We start from the raw sequence: 24,914 nt of genomic DNA, 5'->3' as shown, positions 1-24,914 counted from the left end.
TGAGATGATAGCTCATTCCACTTTTGATTTATATTTCCTTCAAGGCTAATCATTTTAAGCATTTTTTTCATAATTTGCCACTTATTTTCTTTTGAGAAGTGCTTATTCAGATTATTTGGCCATATTTTTAGTTGGATTATTTGATTTCTGTCACCTTTTTTTTTGAGTTCCTTATACATTCTGGATATTAATCATTTTTCAGATAAATATTGGTAAATGTTTTCTCCCATTATGTAAGTTGTCTTTTTTACTCTCTTGATTTTTTTCTTTCTTTTTCTGTATAGAAGCTTTTAGTTTCATGTAGTCCCATTTGTCTATTTTTGTCTTTATTCCTTATTCTTTGTTAGCCATATCAAAAAATCATTGTCTACAGCTAGAGGTGTGGCTCAAGTGGTAGAGCACCTGCCTAGCAAGTGGAGTTCAAACTCCAGTACCACAAAATTTTTTAAAATAATATAATGCACATATAAGCAGCTTAGCAAATAATTACAAAGTAAACTGTTATTTCACCATCAACCACTTCAAGAATTAAAATAGGGAGGGCAATTTTCCTACATTTCTAAAACCAACCCATTTAGGGCAATTCTTTACCTTTTAGACAAAACTCAAAAGCTGTTTCCTATCTGAAATACCTAGAGACATTTACATTTTAAAATTATTTATAACATATACAATAAAAACATTAACTTTACAAATAAATGGAAACTTAAATCTTAATAAAATGAAGAACACATCACTGTGTCCCCTCACAGCTGCCAACACAGTATCTTGCCCAGAAAAGATGTGTTTCTATTTCTACCATTTTTTACATTAGAATGGGAAATTTAGGCTAATGATGGCATGTTCAACAAGTGTCAAAAGTAAAACAAACCAAAAAACCCTACATGTGGTGGTATGTGAGCTATGGGTCAAGAAGAAATGCAACCATGCATCCTATCCTGAAGGACTGAGCTGCTTCTTAGTTTTAAAAGTGGCCTATTCCTATAGCACACTGATCTGTTAAATCCTGGCCACAGAATATCTTTAATAAAGATCAGTCACTGGCATGTGGTTATTAAGGTTTCTAAGTCAATCTATATTCTATTTTTGGTAAAATAACATTAACTGTAGTGAAACCATTTAGAATTAGTCAAGAAGGCCGATTCATTTTACATATTGTTCACATTAAAAAGACAAAGGGCCTTGTTTCAAGAAGCAGGTCAAATTTGGAAGAGCAAGTTTATCAAGGGACTGCTGCAGTTTATTAATGAACCAAATCAAGCCCATGGCTGTGATATGTGTTTCTGGACTGGTAGACACTACAGCTGAATCTGGGCCCACACAGACCACACTGCAATGCCAGCAGCTAGAGCTCCAGGGTCTCATCTGTTCCCTTTTCAACACACAACGCCCACCTGCGTCCAGACTGTGAGCACCAGACCACTACCAGATTTTGTGGTGTTAGGCTCTGTTCACACTCGAGTGCCTCCATGTTAAGTGACCCTCACCTTCAGTTCAGGAAGAGAGGCTATGAGAAACAGAATCAACTTTCTCAGAGCCTATTTAGCTACTTGACTTGAGGCAATTCTTAAAAGTTATCCTGTGATACCAAGATTTGGTGATGAAGGGCTGTAAGTATGTCCCAAGTAGTATAGTACCTACCTAGCAAGCTCAAAGCGCTGAGAGTTCAAACTGAAGTACCACGAAAAAAAAGATTTGGTGATGAGTTCATATACATTTTCAGTTACAAAAACAATCTGCATTTAAGCAGTATGAATTGTACAAAATTCATAACTCAATGTGACACTTGTCAACCTAAATTAAATCTTTGACATTACTAAAGTGTTGTCATTGCTATTAATTTACAGAGTGGGAACAGCAGGTGAATGGGTGATGTAAAAAATGAAAACATATATATTTGGCAAATGAAACTACATTATTCTGATATATAGGAAAATAACACATAGCTAACCAAGTAAAGAAGGTTCAAGATATATTTTTTCAATTAATTTATTTTATTTTTGGTTTAGTCATACATTATAATAATAATTGTGATAAATTCCATATATATGTACAGTATACCTTGAACAAGTTCAACCTCTCAATTATATTCCCATTTCCCCCTCCTTCTTTTCCCCTTTTTCAAATAGTATTGGTTTCATTATGCTGTCTTCATATGCATATGTGGCGTGCTTCCAGCCTCTTCACCCCTCACTATCCTTTTCTTTATCCCTTCCACTCCTACTGATCCCCCAGGTCCCCCATATACATTCATGTCCCAACATCATCATCATTTTTGTTCTAGGCTCCACAAATGAGTGAGAACATGAGATATTTGGCCCTCTGAGCTTGGCTTATCTCGCTCAGCATGATGATCTCTGGTTTCCATTTATTTTTCTGAAAATGACATAATTTCATTTTTCTTTATGGCTGAGTAATATTCTGTGTTATACATATATATGTGGATATGTGTGTATATGTGTAATTATTATTAATATATATATTAATTCCTTTATCCATTCATGATACCACCCAAGAGTGGTATGAAGGGGTCATAAGATAGGTATACTTTAGTTTTTGGAGGAACCTCTATACTTGTTTCAATAGAGGTTGCATTAGCTTGCATGAGGGTTTATTATGAGAATTCCTTTTTCCCACATCGTTGCCAGCATTTGTTGTTGCTGTTTTCTTGATGAAGGCCAATCTGACTCGGGTAAGATGGAATCAGTATAGTTTTGATTTGCATTTCCTTTATGGCTAAGATGTTGAATGTTATTTCATATATTTACTAGTCATTTGTATTTCCTCCTCTGAGAACTGTCTACTCAGTTCATTTGCCCGTTTATTAGATTGTTCTTTTGCTGTCCAGTTTTTTATTAATAAGTTTTTATTAGTGTATATTCATTATACTAGAGGGGATTCATAGTGACAATTGCAATTAGGCTTATATTGTATATTAGTTACATAACCCCCATCATCTCTCTCTGCTGTTCAGTTTTTTAGCTCTATGTATATTCTGGATATTAATCCCTTATCTTTGAATAGATGGTGAAGGTTTTTCTCCCATTCTGTAGGTTGTCTGTCGATTATAACTTTTTTTATGTGCAGAAACTTTTTAAGGCAGTCCCATTTGACAATTTTTGCTCCTATTTCCTGGACAATTGTTTGTGATATATTCATGATTGCTTTTTTAAACCCTCAAATGTAAGTTTGTAAATTTTCAGATTAAAAATTTTTTGGTGGTACTGAGGTTTGAACTTAGGGCTTCATGCTTACTAGGAAGGCTCTCTAACACTTGAACCACTCTACCAGTCCAAATAAACCTCTTTTTTTGTGTGTGACATTACTGAGACTTGAACTCAAGACGCTCATGCTTTCTAAGCAGGTACTCTACCATTTGAGCCACTCCACCAGCCCCTCAGATTAAATTTTATCTTACTTAATCCTTTTTTTTTTTAATTTTTGGTGCTATCAATCCCAGGACTACATGCATGCCAGGCAAGCATTCTACTACTGAGCTGCATTCCCAATCTCACTTAATCATACTTTATTTCTTCCCTAATCTTTAAAAATGGTTTTAAATAATGCTTAGGACAAATTATAACTACTACCAACAAAATAAATATGTAGATTTCAATAAATGCCAGCTGATGTACTATCTAACCTAGTACAACTTATCTCAAGAAATGTGATGTCCATGAATCAAGAGTGAAATAATAACTAGAGATACATTTTAGCTTTATTTCTAACCCTGACAGTACAAAGTCACTTCACTTTAGTTTCACCAACTTCAGACTGGGCACTATAGAAAAAAAAGCCAGAGACTACAGCAAATAGCAAAATAAAATATTACTTTTCTAAGACCACAAATTATGGTCCAACAGAAAAATAGCCAACAGGAAATCTTATATATCTTTTCTTATCATCATGGAAGATTTTATATTTAGCAGACAAACACTCATTGAATTATAAAACAAAGCCGAATTTTAAGACACATCATTTGGAAAATAAAAATGTTTCTGCACCCGATAGCCATTTAAATTTCAAATGCCTGACATGGATGGGTTCCTTTATCTCAAAGAGGCTTCCAAACCCCTAATTTTCTTAAGAGTTTCTGTCTTCAAAGTTCCATGAACGCTATCTAATACAGTTATCTCCTTATAATAAATACACAGATTTTTAAGACACTGACTCATACATGTCAACTACAAGATCAAACAGGCCTCTGCGGACACGCTGGTGGGTAGATTGTGAAGATGAGCGTGGGTTGGAAAGATGCTAAGAAAACCCATCTGTGCATGGCAGACCCCTGCCCAAGGTGGCCTGCTTCCAGTTTCCTCTTCCCTGACTCAGCACTCTCCATGCCCTCTACTTTTGTCAGTGTCAATATGATTAACTTGAAGGTGTGAGATGGGTGAACACAAAGGGACTTCTTCCTCACCCCTCTGTCAGATCTCCAGAGGCACACATAGTGAGTGAGACGTGGCCACAATACTCTACTTTGTGTAGAAAAGGCACTGTGAACCTGGGAAGGCATTCACTCACTCTCCTAAGCCCTTAGAGGAGTAGAATGAGTGAGTTCTACTACCTGAACACTTGTAATTTACACCAGTGGTGAAGGTATGGCAGCTGTGGTAAAGCAGTAGACACCTGTCTTTCCTTCAAGCCCTCTTGGGCCCAAATGACAGCTCCTATCTGTGAGGCTGGCTGTAATCAAGAGTTTCTTAAGGTAGTTGGATGCCAAATTTTTCTTATTATGATATAATAACACAATTTAAGTGAAGAGAGTTGAATACATGCTCACATCCTGTCCTGATAGTACCTCCGGGTAACTCTCTCAAATCCCCAACAGGGCCATACAATTTAGAGCAACATATACCAAACCTTCCCCATCAGCTTTCTTTCAAACCCCCACCCCTCCACCAACCCAGTTTATGCTCTCTTGGTCTGAGGAAGATGGATTGCTACATCCCTGATCTAAAATTGGATCTGTTTCAGAGGAGAATGCTGGACCACTCACCACTCACTGCTTTAGAGGTTTTTGTTTGATGCCATTATAATACTATATAAAGTAAATACTATATATATATATATATATATATATATATATATATATATATATATATATATATATATATATATAAGGATTGCTTTTAAAAAGGAAAACTGGGAAGTTTTTTGTCTGTTTCCCCATTTGAGCTCATCTCTAGGAGGCTGAAACTCAGTAGTCTTTAACTTTTCCACACAAATAATCATTATAAAAGAATTCTGAGAAACTCTGGACCTCAGTGTATGTCTCTAAGAACATTTTCCATCAAAAGTTTAAATACTACCAATGAATGTAATTTGTAACATAGAGTACCTACACTTTAAAATGGAACTGTTTCTTGACTCTGCTAAATGTATCTAATGTAATAAAATATTTAACCTATTACCCACTTTAAAAATACATGAAATGAATTGGTCAGCAGTGAGAAATTTAATAGAATTCTTTCCCCTTTATATTTATAAATCAATTCCACTTTCCACTTTTCATCCGGAAAATGTTTATGCTTCAAGGTTTTTTTTTAATCAAACTTATTTTAACTAATAAATAAAAACCTTAAAAATGGAGGAATATGATACTTCTATATATTGTATAATTTTTTTAATCAGGTTAAACGTATTGACCACCAAATATTTGTCATTTATGATAAAACTTCTAGAATCCTCTCTTCTAGCTTTTTTAAATGTACATTACTATACTGATAGTCACCCTACTGTACAACATCACACTAGAAGTTACGGCTCCTAATTGTAATTTAGTACCTATTAACTAATATTTACCCATCCCTTCCTCACCTCTACTCTTCCCCAGGTCCTGGTAAAACCACCACTCTACTCTCTACTTGTATAAACTCAACTTTTTTAGATCCTATTTGAGTGAGATCATGCACTATTTGTCTTTCTGCATCTGACTTATTTCACTTAACATAATAATCTCTAATTCCTTGCATGTTGTTGCAAACGATAGGATTTCCTTATTTTTTATGGCTGAAGAGTATTCCGTGGCATCTATGTAACACATCTTCTTTATCTATTCATCAGTTCAGAGGCAATTAGGCTGTTTCCATTTTTTGGCTCTTGTGACTCGTGCTGCAGTGAACATGGGCATGTAGGTATTTCTGACATTGATTTCCTTTCCTTTGGCTATATAGCCAGGAGTGAGATGGCTAAATCTTATGGTAGTCTCATTTGTAATTTTTTGAGAAAACTCTGTACTGTTTTCCAGAATGGTTGTACTAATTTACAGTCCCATCAACAGGGACTCAAGGACATTGTGCTTGCTAGGCAAGTACTTTACCACTTGGGCCATGTCCCCAATCCTCTCTGCTTTAGTATGCTTGTCAGATAGAGCCTTGTACTTTTGCCAAAGCCACACTGGGACCCTGATCCTCCTCCTCTGCCTCCCAAGTAGATGTGATTATAGATGTAAGCCTATACCCAGCCTTTCTGCAGTCTTTGTTGATTATAGCCATCCTGAGTGGGGTGAGGTGACTATCTCATTGTGGTTTTGATTTGCATTTCCCTAATAATTTAGTAATGGTGAGCATTTTTTTCATATTTCTTTTATCATTTCTATGTCTTAGAGAAATACCTATTTAGATATAAGGCCCACTTTTTAATCAAGTTACTTGGGGTTTTTTTGGTTGGCTTGGTCTGGGGTTTGTTTTGTTTGTTATTAAGTTTCTGGAGTTCCTTGTATATTCTAAATATTAGTCCTTTGTCAGATCAGCTATTTATAAATATTTTCTCCCAATATTTAGAGATAATTAAGATTATCTCTTAACTCTGTTGATTGTTTCCTTGGCTGTGCAGAAGCCTTTTAGTTTGATGTGATACCAATTGTCTATTTTTGGTTTTGTTTTCTATGCTCTTGGGCTCTTCTACAAAAATAAATAAATAAATAAAATGCTGCTCATTCTAACATCCTAAAGCATTTCACCTATCTTCTAGTACTTTCATAGTTTCAGGTCTTATATTTAATATATTTGAGTTGATTTTTGTAACACTTGAGAAGTGTAGGGTCTGCATGTGGCTATTCAATTTTCCCAAAACTATTTGTTGAAAAGACTGTCCTTTCTCCAGTATGTGTTCTTAGCACCTTTGTTGAAAATGTTTACTGCACATGCATGGATTTACTTTTAGGTTTTCAATTCTGTTCGTTTGGTCTGTGTGTCTGTTTTTATGCCAATAGCATGCAGGGCTTTGTTTTTTGTTTTCTGCTTTGTTTTACTTCTACCTTTCTTCCCCCTTCTAGGCTAAGTATTGATCCAGGGTCTCAGGGCTGCTGCACTGTATATAGAATGTTTTGAAGTCAGATACTATAATGCCTCTTTCTGTGTTCTTTTTGCTCGAGATGGCTTTGGCTACTGGGTGGGGGGAGGATTCCATATAAATTTTAAGACTGTCTTTTCTAGTTCTGTGATTGTACTGAATTGGTAAATCTCTTTGAATACTATAGAGGCTTTAATAATATTAACTCTTCCAACCCAAGGACACAAATGTCTTTCCATTTCTTTGTGTCTTCAATTTCTTTCATCAATGCTTTCTAATTTTCATTGTAGAGATCTCTTATCTTTTTATTAAATTTATTCCTAGATATTTTTATTTTTTAGCTGCTGTAAATGGTATTGCTTACTTGACTTCTAGTTCAGATAACTCACTATTGGTATAGAGCAAGGTGGCTAATTTTTGTATGGTGATTTTGTATCCTGGAAGTTTGCTGAATTCATTCATTAGTTCTAACAGCTTTTGTTGGTGGAGTCTGAGGTTTTCCATATGCAAAATCATGTCATCTGCAAACAATGAAATTTGACTTCTTTTCCAATTTGGATGCTCTTTCTTTCCTTCTTTTGCCTGCTAAAATTTCCAGTACTATGTTAAATAAAACTGGTGAAAGTAGGCAATCTTATCTTATTCCAGATTTTAACAAGAAAAGTTTTTTGGCTCTGGGCTTCTCTCTCTCTCTCTCTCTCTCTCTCTCTCTCATACACACACGTACACACGCACACACGCGTGTGCACACACACACACACACACACAAACCCTTCTCCCTATGAAGCAAACCATAAAGCTTCTGACTTTTTCCTTCCTTCCTCCCCTGAAGACTTCAGTTTATTGCAATTAAATCATGTCCTTTTATCCTCTAATCATACTTTTGCAGGACTGTCCATATACAGATTTCCCTCTTCTTTGGCTCTTCATTTCTGGGTGTTAAGGTGTCAAGATAAAGCTTCTATTAAACAAATCTGAATGATTTTTCTCTTGTTAATCTGTCTTTTGCCACATAGGTCTCAGCCATGAATCTAAGGATGGACAAAAGAAAACTACTATTTCCCCCTACACACTCCACCCCAGGAGACCCATACCCCAGCTTTAAATCTAACCTACTGCCCTACTCTATCCTTCAAAAACCCCTTCCTTCACAGTCTCACCACAGATTGCCTGAGGTTATAAACAAATTATCCTTCTGGATGCTTCCAACCCCTTCAGTACCAACTCTGTGACACCTGACACATCCTGCCTGCACTGAATGAGGTCTCTGCTTCTCTAGTCTTGCAAAGTGGTTAAATATACAAGACTGAAAACCATACAAACCCTAGATTTGTTTCTCAGTTCTGCCACTTTACCCACTGTCAACTGATCTCGTGATTTTGGGATAAGTTATTAAACTTCTCTGGGCTTCAGTCTTCTCATCTGCAAAATGGGGATATCACCAGCTATATATATATAGTGAATAGAGGATTAAATTGGACAATTTATAGACAGTCCTTAGCACTGCATTTAATAAGTGTTAAATAAAGAACTGCTGTGTTATCATTAGATGACTAAGCTTCTATGCCAATAGGTTAGAGGCCAAGTTTTATTCAATTTTCTGTGTTTCATGGAATAGAGTAATATGCCAAAGAAATGCTCAATAAATTATTGTTGAATAAGAATGGAAAGAAAAAAGTTATCATTTATGGTAACTCACTAAAGCTATGACTTTAATTTGAACATATAATAGGCCTTTAGTTTTCCTTGCTTTTCTAATTTTGGCAGATATGCTTGGAATGCTAAACACTCTCCAGAAGAGTTAACACATTAACTTTTCAGAGAAAATCTAACCAGACTTGCTATATACTAATAAATCTTTTACAGAGTGAAAATAAGCACCAGCTTCAATGCAGAATAGGAAAGGCAATCAACAAAGAAACACAGACATGAACACACACTCTTGCACCTGATTCTATAGCTGCCCAATGCTCACTGCAACTAACACTATTACTGCCCTTCCCCCCCCCTTTGCTTGGTAAAATGTCCAAATTACACAAAACTTATCTTTTAAAAATGGATTGATATAAAAACAGGCTGACTTGCAGCTCCTTTATAAGTGAGCAGAAGGTATTGTCATGTCAAGTATATCTCCTAAAACCAGTTGGATTTACTAAAGTAAAGAAATCACACAATAAGGGAAAAACAGGGATGCATATTTTTAAATCATTCTAGACCTTCCACCTTCTTAATTTTGCATTTACTTTGCAAGCATGTGCACTAGCATTCCAAAGACCAGGGCTCAAATTCTGCTCTGATCTTACTATCTGTGCAACCTTGAACAAGTAAGTACTTAGTTTCTTAAACAACTGCTTTCATTTCCTCATTGGTTAAAAAGGTTCCCTTACAGGGTTGTTAAAAGGTTTATATCCAGTAATGAAACCAGCTCAAATTAGAGAATGATGGTAAAGCAGCCACAGTGTCTCAGACTAGAATTCATGGACAGAGTCTCCCTTCCCCTCTTTTCTCAAAACTGTGTGCTCCTTCAGAGCCAATTTCATTTTTGTTTCTTTGCAAACCATCTTCTCTGTTCAGAAGTGTACCTGGTACCTGGAATATAACAGCAGCCTCCAAATGCTTGGCTTTATACAGTTAAGAGACTCATCTGCTGCATCCCAATTTAACTTCTTTGGACAAGGAATCTGTTTTGAGGATTCATGAGATGGCCCATTCTTATGCCAAATGAGGCCCTAGTTACAGAGGGCTGTCCCTTCTACCCTTTTGGGACTCTTAGTCCCAAGATCTGCATAACACAATATTCAAAGTGCCAAGCAGGGCATCTCCTCTGCAGTGAACCTCATTCTCCTCCCTTGCCTCACCAACTCTTCTCCCTACACCTACCAAAATAACCTGAACTCTGGGAACGCAAAACATTTTCCACATTGATGTCAGTAAGTAAGACAAACAGAGCCATGGAAATCCATCCCAGATTTCTCAAAGTCTGAACAAAATGCCTACATGGAAACCATTACAATGAATCCTGAACCTGATAGTAAAGCAAAGCTGTGGGATCACAGCTACCATCTGTTCAAGAATATCTGTCCCAAAACAGAATCTCAAACAGCTGAAAGACACCCTCCATTCCTCACAGGAAGAAGAAAGGAGTAGGAAAACAGGGACATCTGCTTAACAGGTTAGTAAAACCAAGACAGAGCACCAAAAATAGTGACAGCAAACAACTGCCCAGGTAGAACCAATTCCCACTGCTGACTTCCAAGAGTATAAGCAGGTTCAACAAAAGACTAGTTTGTAGCAATGGTCACACAGAAGTCAAAGGCAAAGACAAAGCTATGCCAACTTTTCTAGAAAGGAATGTCTCCCTGTGGATTTTTACCCAGCAAGACAGCACTAATTTTTATCTATGAGTTAACCAAAGAGGTAAAAATGTCAGATTCATCTAGTCAATTTGGACTAAATGAATAATTTGTAAGTGGCACTGAAGCAAAGATTGTTACAACTACACTTTGTCAATAAGGGTTTCATTTGATTTTTAATATATTTAAAGACTATAAAAATGCTGTATATTTCCAACACAAAATATTTTATAACCTGGGAAGATGTTTTTCACAAATCTGTGAGACTTCTGAAGTAGTATAAAGACCATACATTAAATTTTTTTTCAGAAAATTCTTTTACATCTTTTTTCATATTTGGTCCAACTCTGTGACAGGTAAGCCAGAGGGAGTAGGAGAGAATTTTAGGGAGAAGAGGGAGCTTTAAAGTTTATAAACCCAGTTCCTTTAGTTTAGGGATAATGGGATGCAAACTCTGAATGTTAAGTGACATGTCACAGGTCACAGCCAAGTTATACCTGGAAACCTGAGATATTCAAATCAGGTACAACTCTATGCTCTTCTTTTTGTCTTCCTCACTGACCCCTGTACCATAAGCCTTTTTCAATGCAAAGGCTTAACTAATTAGGAACAGGCTACCTAAGTTTCCCTCACAGCAGATGTTCTTACACTCAGGGTGAAGAAAAAGCAGGAATACAGATATGAATCATATTCCAATAGATTATCTAATTCTGATTTGTCACTTTGGAAAAGAAGAGCCACAATCATACTCTGTCAAAACAAAGATTAACACTCAGATAATTTTCTAGAAATCGTCTCCATAGCCACTCACACAATAGCGCTTGGTCAGAATGTTTTGTTCTAATTCCCTTGAATGAGAATTAATTTCTTCCTTTTCCTATCCTCAGCTGACCCAGAGGAATTAAATACAAACTTCACAATATCCATCAAAGGCCCAATAGGTGGGAGAGCTGTCACATTACCATTCTTTTCATCCTTTTACTTTTTTTTCCAAACATTCTTCAATGCTTAGTAATTCTCATCCAGATATGCTCAAGTAACTGAACTAGTTACACTTGCCAATCACTTCTCCTCTTCAGGTCTTGGCTTCCTTGCCTGCAACAAAATTCTTCTACTGTCTCTAATGCAAGGACTCTACTTGAGCCTTTGTTCTTTGAAATAAAGCAAGCCAATCTGCTACACTTTAACACTGGATCAATGTGTCCAGGTATAAAATGTGCCTTACACTCCTTCTCTTGAAGACTTAGGTTGTATCTGTTACATTTGAGTTTGGTATGATTGGTCTGGTATTGTTCCATTATTTTTCTCTCTAAATCACATTGCATGCTTCCTAGTATAACATCAGCTTTTAGCCTTTCGAGACTGTCTCTTCTGGAAACTTTAATGTGCATTTGAAACCATTTTATGAGCTTAATGCATTCCTGACAATCATTTACAAGGTTTTTAAAAATTACAAAATGGAAAAAATTCAACAGAGAACAAATCTCTCTCCCATTCCCAACCCCCATTCTCTCGGAAACCCTTCCCAAAGGCCACTATTGCTAGTTTGTCCTTTGTCTTGCCTGAAGTGTGTCTGTATGCATGCACCTCCACCCGATTTTTTGTTGGTCTTCTTATGTAATGGTAGCATACTATACATCACCAGGACTCTCACTCTTTTGTTGCCCTCTCTGCCCTGCTTGTACTGTACCCTGGAGATATACGTGTGCTATATTTTTAGTTTTTCCACTCTATAGTGCAGACTGTTAACTCAGGTCCAAACTTCAGGTCTGTGGTTCTGGACCAGTCCCATCCTCTACTTTCTAACCTGAACACTGAGAACCATAGCATTTCTAAAATGAGTGAGCTACTTCTGTAGAGTGTCTAGTATAGAGCCAGGCACAATTAACATTCCTCTCCCTTGGAATTCCTTGGTGGGCTCCTCATGGGACATGGCCTTTAATGGCAAGTACTGTGAGCCTGTGCAATCAGACCAACACAAGTTCAAATCCTGCTCTCAGGTTTCTTTTTAACAGAGACATAGTATTTGCTCTATGTGCATATGTATTGTTTCAATAGACCAGTTTCCTACTACCCGATGTTTACATAATTTCAAGTCTCTGTGATGACAAAAAGTAAAAGTTTTGTTTATATTATAGAGGTAAAGTCATTGTTCTAATAACTTTCTGGACCAACTCAGAGACTGGGGTTTACTGGTGAAATCCTTAATCTAGAGTCTTGGCTTCTGGGTACTCCTCACTCAACAACTTTGTGTCCTAACTCTAAGCCCTTTCTTTGTCCTCTCTCTTTGTATTGTGTACTGGACATGAAAATACACTCAGGTAGTACTAATGACTACTTACTTCAAATAGGGAAAACCACCTTCCACAGAAAGGGATGATTAATTATGTGAACTTTAAAATCATCACATAATCTCCTTGCTGTTCCAAATATGCTGTAAGAACTTTGCTGTTTTCATTCATAGTTACGGAAAATGCAGAGGGAGATGGAGAACAATGAGCATTTGGAGTGAGGAAGAGGGAAGGGTCACAAGAGAAAGTAGCAAGGGGGTAGGAGTTAGTGTTCAGTGGGTAATAAGTTTCTGTACTTCAAAATGAAAATGTTCCAAGAGATCTGTTGTACAACATTGTGGTTATGCTTAATATTACGAGACTTTCACTTAAAATGGTGGAGAGAGTAGATTTAATGTTATGTGTTTTCGTATCACCATTAAAAGAAAATAAGTTGAACTAAAAGCTACGCTGAAAAGTAGGAATTGAAGACAATCCCTAACTGTGCTCCTAATACTTCCCAACAGCCACCCTGGGTGCTAACACCTCCAGGCAGGCAGGGCGAAAGAACCTACACAGTTTGCTTCAACTTGCCCACTTACTTTACCCCCTATTTATACTGAATCTTCCAGAATAAAGAGAAAGTACCCAATTTCCTTCCCAAGCCCCATTCACTAAACTTAAATGATCTCTGCCCTCTCTTACTCTCAACAGCCCACTGCTCCTCAATATAATCATATTATCCTTTGTATATAAAGTTGATGCTATTATTATAAATAGAATTCAAACACTGACAGGTAGATTTACAGACTGGTTCTCATTGTGTGTAGAAAGAAATCCTTTTAGTTTAGCAGAAGGAAACTAAAGTGTATTAAGTTCCTAGAAATGCCCAAAGGGATACATTTCAAATACTACTCCTTGACAACAACTCAGGAGGACAGGAGTAGTATCTCCATTTGATAGATTAAGAAAGGCTTCAGGGCTAAGGGTGGCTAAGTGCCTTTATAATACTGCACATTTAATATATGGGTGACTGAAGCTAACCCTAAACTTACCAAATCCATCTTCCAGATTTACTGGGTCCACACTGTCTTGGTCTGATATACTAGTCTCCACAACACACCGCTTGCCTTTCTTCTGGCTTAACAAGATGATCTGATAATCACAAACTAACTTGGCTTCAGTAGCCCGGGACTATACTGCATCAAGTGAAATGGTACTTCACTTATATCAAAGCATTGCTCTGTCTTTCCTGTTTTGACTGCACCCACTTCAGATCACCAACAGAGGTGCTGGTGAGCCACTCCAAGTGAGTCATTTGCTATTGAGTCACAAGCTATTCGGCACCATCCTCACCTGGAGCTGGGTGACTGCCCTAGTCACTGTAAGTGCTCCTGCCAAGAGTTGGGGAGTATTCAAGGCAAAGGTAGTATTGTTCACATGGGCCTGCAGAGAAGCCCTCTGTGAGCCCAGGGTCAGTAAAGGCATCTTCTGGCCATGTGGTAGACCTGCCATTCATCCCAGCACTGCCAATCAGCATTTCCAAAGAGGCAACCTTCAAGCCAAACTTGTCACTCAGACATGTTCAGTTTAGCACAGATATTGTTAAATGAAATTAATTGACAATATTTTAAATTCTAGAAACTTCACATAAGTATCCAGGTTTGGTACTTTTGGAACACTGAAAGATTTGTCAACACTGGTTCAGTCTCTTGATAACAAACAACTGGCTTGCCCAGGCAGTAGCTGGCTGCCTGCACACTGAGCACAGCTTTCTTACTCAGAGATCATTTCCGCATCCCTTCAGGCATGGTGTTCCTGGCTCCTTCCACAAAGCCAGAACAGGAATGCCAAAACGTCATCCTGTCTTGCTTTTCAAGTCAAAGATGATGCTGCAACTATTTCATCTCTGTGTCTACCCATGGAATATTCTTAAGAAATTAAAATGTCACATGAGGTAATCAGAGCATTATCTATCCATTGCAATGGGTTTGGTCTACTATTTTCCTTTTAGCTAATTATGGATGGTATCAAATATTCTTTCTTTATTGCCTACTCATAGCAGAGACTCTTCAAACAAGAATCCACCTGATTGAGTTGCCAAGACCTCATCAGAGAAAGTGCTGTACTTCCCACCTGCCATCACTCTTCTCTCTTAACACAGAGCTCCATGGAGGCAGCTCTGATTTGCAGGAATGCTCTGGCTCCCTGCCCTGGGGCTGAACTCCTCTGGGTGGGGCAGTGGGCTGCTGGGCGCAGGCTCTTGACTCTGGAATGTACTTCCTCATACAGGTGCCAAGGCCCAAACTTGGCAGGTTCTAAATACAATGGCTTTTTAAGCTACCAGGCATTTATTATTCTTGATTGAAAGGTAAATAAAGGGCTTTTTATACTTAGAGCTGCACTACAGGTTAAGGGGAGCAGTCATCTGGTCAGATTGAATTCTTTAACTTTAGAAGAAACAAAAAAATGTCTTCTAAAGTAAAAAGTCATATTCTATAAATTAATTATACAATCTAACCAAAAATAACAATTTCCTTTCTATCACAACTTGTTTTTCATAATATATGTTAAAAGAGAGGTGAAAATATGTCACTGATTCCAAAAATGTAGATCTAAATTTTTATTTTAGAAATAATTATTATTTAGAAATAATACCTGGCCTTATTAGAGTAAAAAAATCATCTATCTTCTTAAACTAGCATTTCTGCCAAATGCAGTACAAGTCATAAAATATTCTTGTTTTAAAAATTGTTAAAAACCAGCTTTCTACCATTTTAATTGTTAATTTTTTTAATAAAAATTTAAGTAACTATGGCAAAATAATTTACTAAGGAGATATTTTTGTTTCCCTTTAGCTTTTTTTTTTGTTTGTTTTTTTAAATGCTAAGGAGAAAACCCAGGACCTCACTTAGCAAGCACTCTATGACTGAGCTATAATCCTAAACCCAGTATAAACCTTCTAATAAATTGTCCCCTTCCTGCCCAGTTATCCATGAATGAGTCACAGGGGCAGGAAGATTGTGCTGTGGAGCAGCCAAGATAGGAGGAAGAGGGACAGGGCAGGCCAGACCTTGAGCCCAGGAAGCTCCCGGCCTCATCAGCAACCCCACCCCTCACTCACTCAGACCAGCCTCGCACAGACTGCCTGTCTTCATGGGGACTGGTGGGACTGGACAAAAAGCACAGCAGTGACCAAGGCTGATGAACACTAGCAGGCCCTCTTCAAATATTCTACTCTGACTTAAAACCCCACCACCATCTCAAGAGTGGGAAATGCCTTAGTCTGGCTTTCCACCAGCCACAGTCAATTGAGGCTCAATGTAGAGCATGTCTGAAATACAGGAACAAGAAAATGTCATTTTAAAAATGGAACAGAATTAATCCCATGCCATCCTTCCCATGTACGTGACAGCAACTGAAACCCTGGATCACTGGCATTTCTAAATGGTCTTTCACACCCAGGATGGTCACACTGTCACAGGGAGGGTCACCAGAACACGTGGCCATATGGAGCCCAGACTTGCAAACTCAGGCTAACAGTAATTTGAAATCAAAGTGAAATGTGACTATAACAAAGTGTTAGTTTTTAATAAAAAGTGTTAGTGTTTAATCCTCTTTTTAGAATAAAAATGATGGATAGTCACCACTGTTTAAAACATACATTATAAATAGTCATGAATGCTTAAGGATTCACTACAAGGATTTTTATACTTCAGTTATATTTATAGTTTTCAAAATTTTGAAATGGCATAAGTACCCAAGAACTAGAGATTGGTTGAGTAAGTTATGTCATAGCTATTATATCTATATAGCAGGATATCAAATAAGCATTAAAATGGTACTATATAAGAATATTCAGAAATACAGAACATATCCATGATATATTAAACAAAAGCAGTTGCGAGTATTATTATACCACTTTTAAAAAGATATACAAACAACTGCAATATAGTAACAGCTTATAATAATGCCAGGAGATACAGTTAGATATGAAAGATTTTTTTCTTCTTTTTGAGAGGGAAGATTCTAAGTTTTCTAAATTTTATAAAAACAAGCATGTATTTTTATATATTTTTGTAATGATAAAAGCATAATACATGTCACATTTTTAAAAGACCCTCCTCCTAATGCTGGGACACTGTCCCCAGAAAAGGACACCTATAGCCTGAGGAGACCTTCTTCTATAGAAGGAATCTGTATTAATAATTTAAACCCAATAGGCAGGCTGCAGGCTCTTTTCATATCCACCATGGCAGAGCAGAATCGGCCTGAGAAGCTGGCTTTGGGTTGGGTCAGGACCAACAACTCAATTCTGTCCCAGGTTGCTCTGTGAAAACTATATTTGTCTGGAGTTACATAACCCATGAGAAAAACAAAAACAAAAAGACCTTGTCCCTAAATCCAGCTTCAAGTGTTTAGACTTCCAAGGAGACCCCCCCCGAAAAAAAAAAAAAGAAAAAAGAGGTGCTCTGAAGGCAGGTATTTCCAGATACTTTCATAGGAGTACCTGAGGACAAGAAACGGACAACCTACCCAGGTCTATTCAAAGAGCATGAGCCATTCTTGCATTGCAAGTAGAATGAAATGTTTATATGAAGAGGTGAACACTTTTGATACTCTCTCAGTGGGTCTCAGAATAAATTTAGGAAGCAAGCATGGTGTTCAGAAATACAGGATTTAAAAGTCTGGTTGTTAATTATAACTCTAGTACCATTGATCTAAATGGGATTTTAGGTCTATTAAGATAAAAAAATACAAAGCATTAAGATAAAGCATAAGACCAAGCATTAGAAGACTAGAGTTTTTTACCTACGATACCTACTTATTTTGTACTTGCAGGAAAGTTCTTTGGGTGGCCTTGGACTAACACAGTTCTCCTTCTGTTCATGCCTACAGTTCTCAAGAATAACAGTAAAATGTGTTGGGAATACCATATCCTGAGATAGAGAGGAACTGACTGAAGCAGCCCAACCCATATTCCTGTCCTCCCAGGGCATGTAACATCTTGAGTTAGGAAGTTAACTGCCCAGGACAGCCTGGGCCTTGCTTCTCTCTCCCCTGGAACCAGGCATGGTGTCCTTCAAAACTTTAGCTCAGTGACTCACTTGACCCTTTAGGTTTATAAACCAGAGCACCAGAGCAAGCTGCCTTTTGTGGTCCCTTAGGTGGGTGGAAGTGAAGAATGCCGAGTCAAGGCTCTATCTGCTCCAGGCATCTTCATTGCACCTTGGAGAATCAGCTCACTACGAATTCTAGACTTCTTTTGTACCTTGTTACCTAACCATAATTTGTTTGTTCTGTTAGTTTGTACTCAGGTAATATGGTAAGCAGTGTACCCTGAACTTGCTCCACAGTAATCTTGACTAACCTGTCTTGACTAACCTCTCACCATCTGAATGGGAGTAACCATAGTACTGATATACCAAGGTAATCTACCACAAATTTAAATCATGCTTTACTTTTGCCACTGTGAACCATCAGAAAGAATTGTGTCCTCCCAGCCCAATGAAAGGAAGGGTCTACAGTCAGATTAAATTGATTTTAGAAATAAGACAGGTGTCATTCTCACACCCAGGATGGTAGAACAAATTCATACTCTTTCTTCCTAGGCTTGACATGATGATTAAAAGAAGCAATGAATGTCATAAGGCTGTATCAATATTCATACAGTGTTCATTTCCTAAGTATTGCTATTAAAAATTGTATTCATTTTACTTAATATAATAGATAGACCCAGGCATATCCCTATAAAGAGAGTCCCCACCTCTGTATAAATGCTGGGACCATGTCTTCCTCATCTGTAAAAGGGGAACATGCTTTTTGCTGTGCCCCACCTCATAGGGTCCTGTGGAGCTCAAAGGAAATGTATATGAAGAGGCTCGGAGAAGTTTAGACATGTGTGATCCCAGCAAGCCACAGCCTAGTTAGCAGCATTACTTTATAGTAGAATTCTGTGAACTTTAAGAACTGGACATATAGATGAAAACTGATGGTATATGTGGTTTTATTAAAGAAATAATCTGCATCAAAAGCATAAAAATCTGAATATCCCAAATGACCAACAGAATAGAAAAATTGACAATCACCAGGATACTCACAGCAAGAAAAATGAATGCACTTTAGGACCCACTACTTATAAAATTGACAAAAAGCACCAAGACACAAAAGAATACATACCATGAGCTGTCCAAACTTGCTCAGGGAAAGGCTACATAAGTAGAAATTATCATAAAATGGAAATAATTATCACAAGTTGGACAGGACTTTCCTCTGACTGAGGAGACAATACAGTGAGAATACGATCAGGGAAATACCCTTGAGGGAATTTTGGAGTTCTAGTTATGTTAACCTGCATGTGTATACTATATATGTATGTATGTATGTATGTATGTATGTATGTGTGTGTATTTCATGCACTTCCTATATTCTGTTTCATAATAGAAGACTCACAGTAACAAAAAACTCAACTGGATTCTACAAAAATTTAGTTATGTCAACATTGCTACTTTTTTAAGACTTTTGCTAGAGATTATTTCAATTCAATCTCATAGCCACCAAGCTAAGAAATTACTCAGTAGAAATTTTATTTAAAATAAAACCCCTTCAAAAAGAAAGTATAATCATTAAGCAGATCATGCTGATTCGAGTGACTATTTATTTATCAATAATTACTGCTTGCTTGGGCATTTCCAAGGTCAAATTTGAAACAGTATTAAAAATAAAGACTGTGAAGCCAGCTACTCAGGAGGTAGACATCAGGAGGACCACAGTTCAAGGCCAACCGAGGGAAAAAGATAGCAAGTCTCCATCTCAACCAATAGCTGTGCGTGGTAGCACAGGCCTGTCATCCCAGCCATGTGGTAAGTGTAAAAAGGAAAACTGTGGTCCAAATTAGCCCCAGCAAAAACATAAGACCCTATCCCCAAAATGACTAAAGCAAAAAGGGTTGGGGGCATGGCTCAAGTGGTAGAGCACCTGCCTAGCAAGCCTGAGGCCCTGAGTTCAAACCCCTGTACTGGGCAAAGGGAAAAAAAACCCAAAACTATAGGGCTATAGTCACATCCTGAGCGTGTCTTACGTCCCCAGCCTAAAAGAAAACTCAAGGTCCCACAGATGTCTTACCAGCACCATGACTTACCAGCTGGCTGTGTCTGTGCTACTCTCTTAGGGTAAGTCTTACTTCGACTTCTTGCCACATTCTGATCAGGCCGGGGAAGTTGGACAGAAAGATCTCGGCTCATTTGCAAAGCTGTTCTGCCACTTGAAAATACAACATTTTGATTAGCAAAGGTAAAACCACACAGCCACAAAATTATACAATGACTCATCAGAATATGTGCAAAGAAAAAAAAATACATAGACTCAATGACCGTAAGTATATATAGATTTTTAATTGGTTCTCATTGTGATATTATCCAAGGGAACAGCAATAAATGATAGGAGGGGGATTATGTTAGATAAAAGATCTTCCTGATGGAAAATCAGGGAGACAGGGTTTATTAAAGGAGGAGTTAGATTCACAATTAAGTAGAGTGATGGGCTAGAAATAAAGGATGCTGATGATCTCAGCTCTACAACTAAAGAATAAAGAAATCATGGTGGGCTGAGCTCTACCAGAACAATAATTCCACATGACTATCTCCATGCTGTACTCACATGGTAAGCTGTACAGCATTCCCCATGTGTTTTTATTCTGAACCATACTATGACATGATCAGCTAGTTATTATTCCCACCCCACACAGACTACTGCTTCTCTGGAGATTCCGTGAGGATTCAAGAGCCCAAGCTTTCCCTGAGCTGGTGTTGTGGTTTGGATATGAAGTGTCCTTCAAAAAAGCTTTGTGTTGAAGACAATCCCTAGCTGGTAGCAGGACTGAGAGGTGGCTGATCATAAGGGACTAATCTCATCTATGTATTAATCCACTGATGAGGTTATTGCTGAATGGGTTATTCGGAGGTGGGGCCTAGCTGGAGGAGGTAGGTCATTGGAGTGTGCCTTTGAAGGATACATCTGGTCCCCACCCACTTCTCTCTGTGCTTGTTGGTCTCGGTGAAGTTAGCAGTCTCTCCTACTACTTTAACTGCCACCATGGTATTTTGCCTCACCTCAGGCCCAAAGCCAAGGAGCCAGCTGACTTTGGACTAAAACCCTGAAACCGTGAGCCAAAATAAATCTTTCCTCCTTTAAGTTGATTTCTCTCAGGTATTTTCATCACAGTGATGAAAAGTTGACTAAAACATCTGAGATATCCTTCTCAAGTAATTTTCCCAAGAAATTGTGTGATTTCATTTGCTAGATTTCAGTGGATACTCAGTTGTACTAAAAATTAATTCCACAACTGCTGAATTTGAGCCAGTGAATGACCCTGGATTTCATGAAGGGAAATATTACTTAGGTACAGGAAAAATGTATTTTTATATGTCTAATATGATTCACTGCAAGTAGAGCCATCTGTGGGCAGAAAAATAGTTTTTTCTTATCATTCTACATTTATACAGTAAATACTGGTGGACATCTCCCCACTTACAGCATGAAATCTGTCATTTACAAGCTTCTGTGACTGCTTCCCCTCCTCACTATCTGCTCTTATTAGAAACAAAGATGCGTGCACCATTCATTTAAAATGATCCCTCATCAGGATAATCAGGGATGCCACTTGGCATGTGTGGCCATGAGAGTTAAGAGGCTATGGTCCGTCCATGAGAGCTGGAGGGGGCACGAACAAGCTAGGACATCTTTGCTTGCACTTGAATAACTATTTTTCTCAAGGCATATAAGGTAACATAAACTTCTGAAAAGCTTAAAACCATTCTACAGAATGAACAAAATTCTGTTACTATAAATGGACTATAAATTGGAGTATGAAGATGTAGTCTACTCACACCAGACTTTCTCTGCTATCAAAAAGATGTGGACACTGAGCACAAAATATTTGCCATAAAAATATAATTCAATACTCAAACCACTGAGATATTTTATAATGAGATTGTACTTTATTATTCAATTTTCCCTCATGGTTTGTCTCTTGGGAACAAAGAAATGAGAAAATCACATTACAAGATTAATTAAAGCCTAAGGTCCAGAAACATAAACTAATCTGTCATAGGTTGAACAGGACTCAGGACTAGAACAAGTTTTCTGACCCCAACAGTTGGGTGACATGGGAGAAGAAACAGAACATAGACATTTCTTTTGAAATAATAAGCCCTGTTGAAAACACAGTAATGCCTTTTCCTAGCCGTGTGGTCTTTAGCAGTTAGTCATTTTTAAAATTCTCTGCAGCCTCATTTTCCTCATTTATATTTTTCTCCTATTCTTTCTTACAGTATTCTAAGTTATTTCCCTATAGCAAAAAATAATGGGCAAGCACAAACAGAGACTAGTGGTGAGATGATTGGAGTCCTTCTGTGTGTCTAGTGGCTCTCTGTTGTAACAGGACAGAGTTCTATTTCCATCATCATCCACTGCCTTTCTCCTCACACTCTGGTGAACATGTCCCTTCCACGCCAAGTGGCAATGCCACCAGCCTTTCAGCCTCAAAGTGAGGGAGAGGGAAAGAAGGAGGGAAGAGGTGCCAACCTACTGGTTAAGGGTCCTTAATTCAATTACTATATGGGGGGGCTGCAATTCCTCATCTATACTTGGGATATGATATGTCCCTGGCAGGTCGTTTTGCGTATCATGTGAAAATACCTGATGCTAAGGAGGATCTCGTGAGAACCTGGGTTCTCCTCCATGCTTCATGAAATGTGAAAGTCCCTGTAACTGAAGTCTTACAGGGAGTACATCCAGCCCTCCCGGCGGCCGGGGGGAGGGTGGAGGAGAGAGTCTCAGACCTTATTCTTACTTAGAGAGTATAAATTCCACACAACTCATTCATACAGTAAAGCCAGGCATCCCCTACAAATTTAACAACAGTTAAGGGTGAGGTTAATTTTTAAGGGGCTTGGAGAAGGAGAAATCAATGTATAATACAATATTTAGTAAATAAGAGTTAATCAACCTCCATTTCAGATTATTGGTCCCTGATAATAAAAAACAAGAGAATTAGAATGTCAGATTTCAGCTCAGCCTTTCCCAAAAACAATTAATTTTGAAATTTGACTGTCCCATATCACTAAAAATGTCTGATTTGTTTCCCTTCTTAAGTCATTTTCACCAAAAGATATAAGAAACTACTTGGCATTTTGCAAGCCCTAAAATGCAGGAGACTAGATGTAAAATGTAAAGACTAGATCTCTGTCTTCCTCCATCACATGCACACCCACAAAACACACGTACACACCACCATGGATGCATGCCCATAAGTACAAAGACACCCACATTCACACACCGCAGCCATCTGCTATGCTGTTCCTCCTCCCACACCCCCACTCTGTGCCCTGACAGCCTGCAGGGTGAGGAAGGGCTGTCTTGTGCTCCAGGGGCTTTCATTCCAGGATAGCTCCAGATTGTCTCAAACAAAAGGACAGGAATATTATGCTCATTAAAAGATGGTTTTTGTCACCTTTTGACAATAAATAGTCTATGGTTAGTGACCAGCCAACAGTCAAAGATCCATCCTGCCTACACTCTGGATGGGGGAATGGATCGTCTCTCCTCCTAGGGTGGTAAAGGTTAGTGCTTCCTCCGTAGATTCAGGTTTCATTAAGATTTACTAGGCAGTTAACATTAGCCACGGAATTAAAACAGATTTAGCAGAGCCTCCAATTCTGCAAAGGTTACCTTTAATTACTTTCTTGGAAGAAATGCTATTTAATATGCAAAATCCAATAACTTTCTAATAATAATCCCCAGTAGCCACAACATTTGCATTTCAATAAATTTGAGAAATCGGGTATGGCTAAGTTTGAAGAAGTCAACTATAGCATATGTTAAATAGCATAATTATAATTTTAATAGTATAAATGCTAAGACAGATGCCTTCTCTCTAGCTGCATTCTGGTGACAAGGAGATAGATTTGCATATTTTCTTTCTAACCCAGGCAATGGTTTGTGCTACAACTGAAAGAACAGCCCAAATTCTGGCTATCAGCTGTTCTTCTCAATAAAAAGGCAAGTAATCTTTCCTCCTAATTATGTCACCAAATACCTTTGTACAAAAATAAGAATATCTATAATAAATAGCACTTAATGTTTTTAGCCATCAAATGAGCAAATATTCAACTGAATAGTATGTGCAGATGAATGCACTGAGCAGTTAATATTAATCACTCTTGTCTTTGGCCTCAAATTTCAGACTCAAAAAGTGGGTTATTAAAAGAGAGGGATTAAAATTCTGGCATACCACTGTCCTGAAACATGTGACTTGGCTTTTATTTTAAGTGTCTTGGGGCATTTCATTCAGTCATTTCCCCAATGGAACCGATAGAGCAGGGTCCCTTCTCCAGGGAGGCCATTCTGCACCCCACTTGGTTTTGCAAGGCCTGAGGACCTGCTTCACAACCTGAATAATACTTCCACTCTTTGAAGAGAGAAATGGTTGGATCTGATTCTTTCTATCTCCAGGATTCTAATAGCATGCCTTGCATATCACAGACCCTCCAATGAACAAAATGAATCGGAACAAAATAAATACTTTTTCAAAATATAGAACTCACTCCACTTTTAATACTGGTGTTAGAAAAAGACACAACAGCCAACCTAGCTGCATGACCATCAGGATTTTTCCTTGACAGGCTGAGTCTGTCTGTCTAATAGTTGAAAGCAAGAGCTGAGGAGTCCACCAGGTCTGGATCCCACCTCACTGCTTCCTAGCTGGGCTACCTGGAGAAGAGACTTGGCTTCTCTAAGCCTGTAATATTATTCCATGGGTGAATAATATTACAGAAGATTATGATGATTAAATGAAGCAACAAATGAAAACAGTATAATAATTGTATTCAATAAAGCTGAGATATAATGAGCATTGATGCAGACTTTATGCAGATATTAATTTTGCAATAAAAAACAAGGTCTGATACACAATATAAAATATACATTGTGTTCA

The 24,914-nt window shown here is 37.8% G+C and overlaps 1 protein-coding gene across 3 annotated transcripts in view; it reads right to left on the bottom strand.

Annotated features, from left to right (window-relative positions):
• Window positions 1-24,914, bottom strand: part of Epb41l4a (erythrocyte membrane protein band 4.1 like 4A) — a 204,919-nt gene that overhangs the window by 45,356 nt on the left and 134,649 nt on the right. For all 3 annotated transcript variants that reach the window (XM_020186298.2, XM_020186300.2, XM_020186299.2), the window contains one exon: window positions 20,061-20,182. In XM_020186298.2, coding sequence (XP_020041887.1) covers window positions 20,061-20,182 — 122 coding nt within the window. The remainder of the gene's footprint in view (window positions 1-20,060; window positions 20,183-24,914) is intronic.

Source organism: Castor canadensis, chromosome 6 (genome assembly GCF_047511655.1).
Source record: "Castor canadensis chromosome 6, mCasCan1.hap1v2, whole genome shotgun sequence".
Taxonomy (NCBI): domain Eukaryota; kingdom Metazoa; phylum Chordata; class Mammalia; order Rodentia; family Castoridae; genus Castor; species Castor canadensis.
This window is presented reverse-complemented; position numbering and strand designations above follow the sequence as displayed.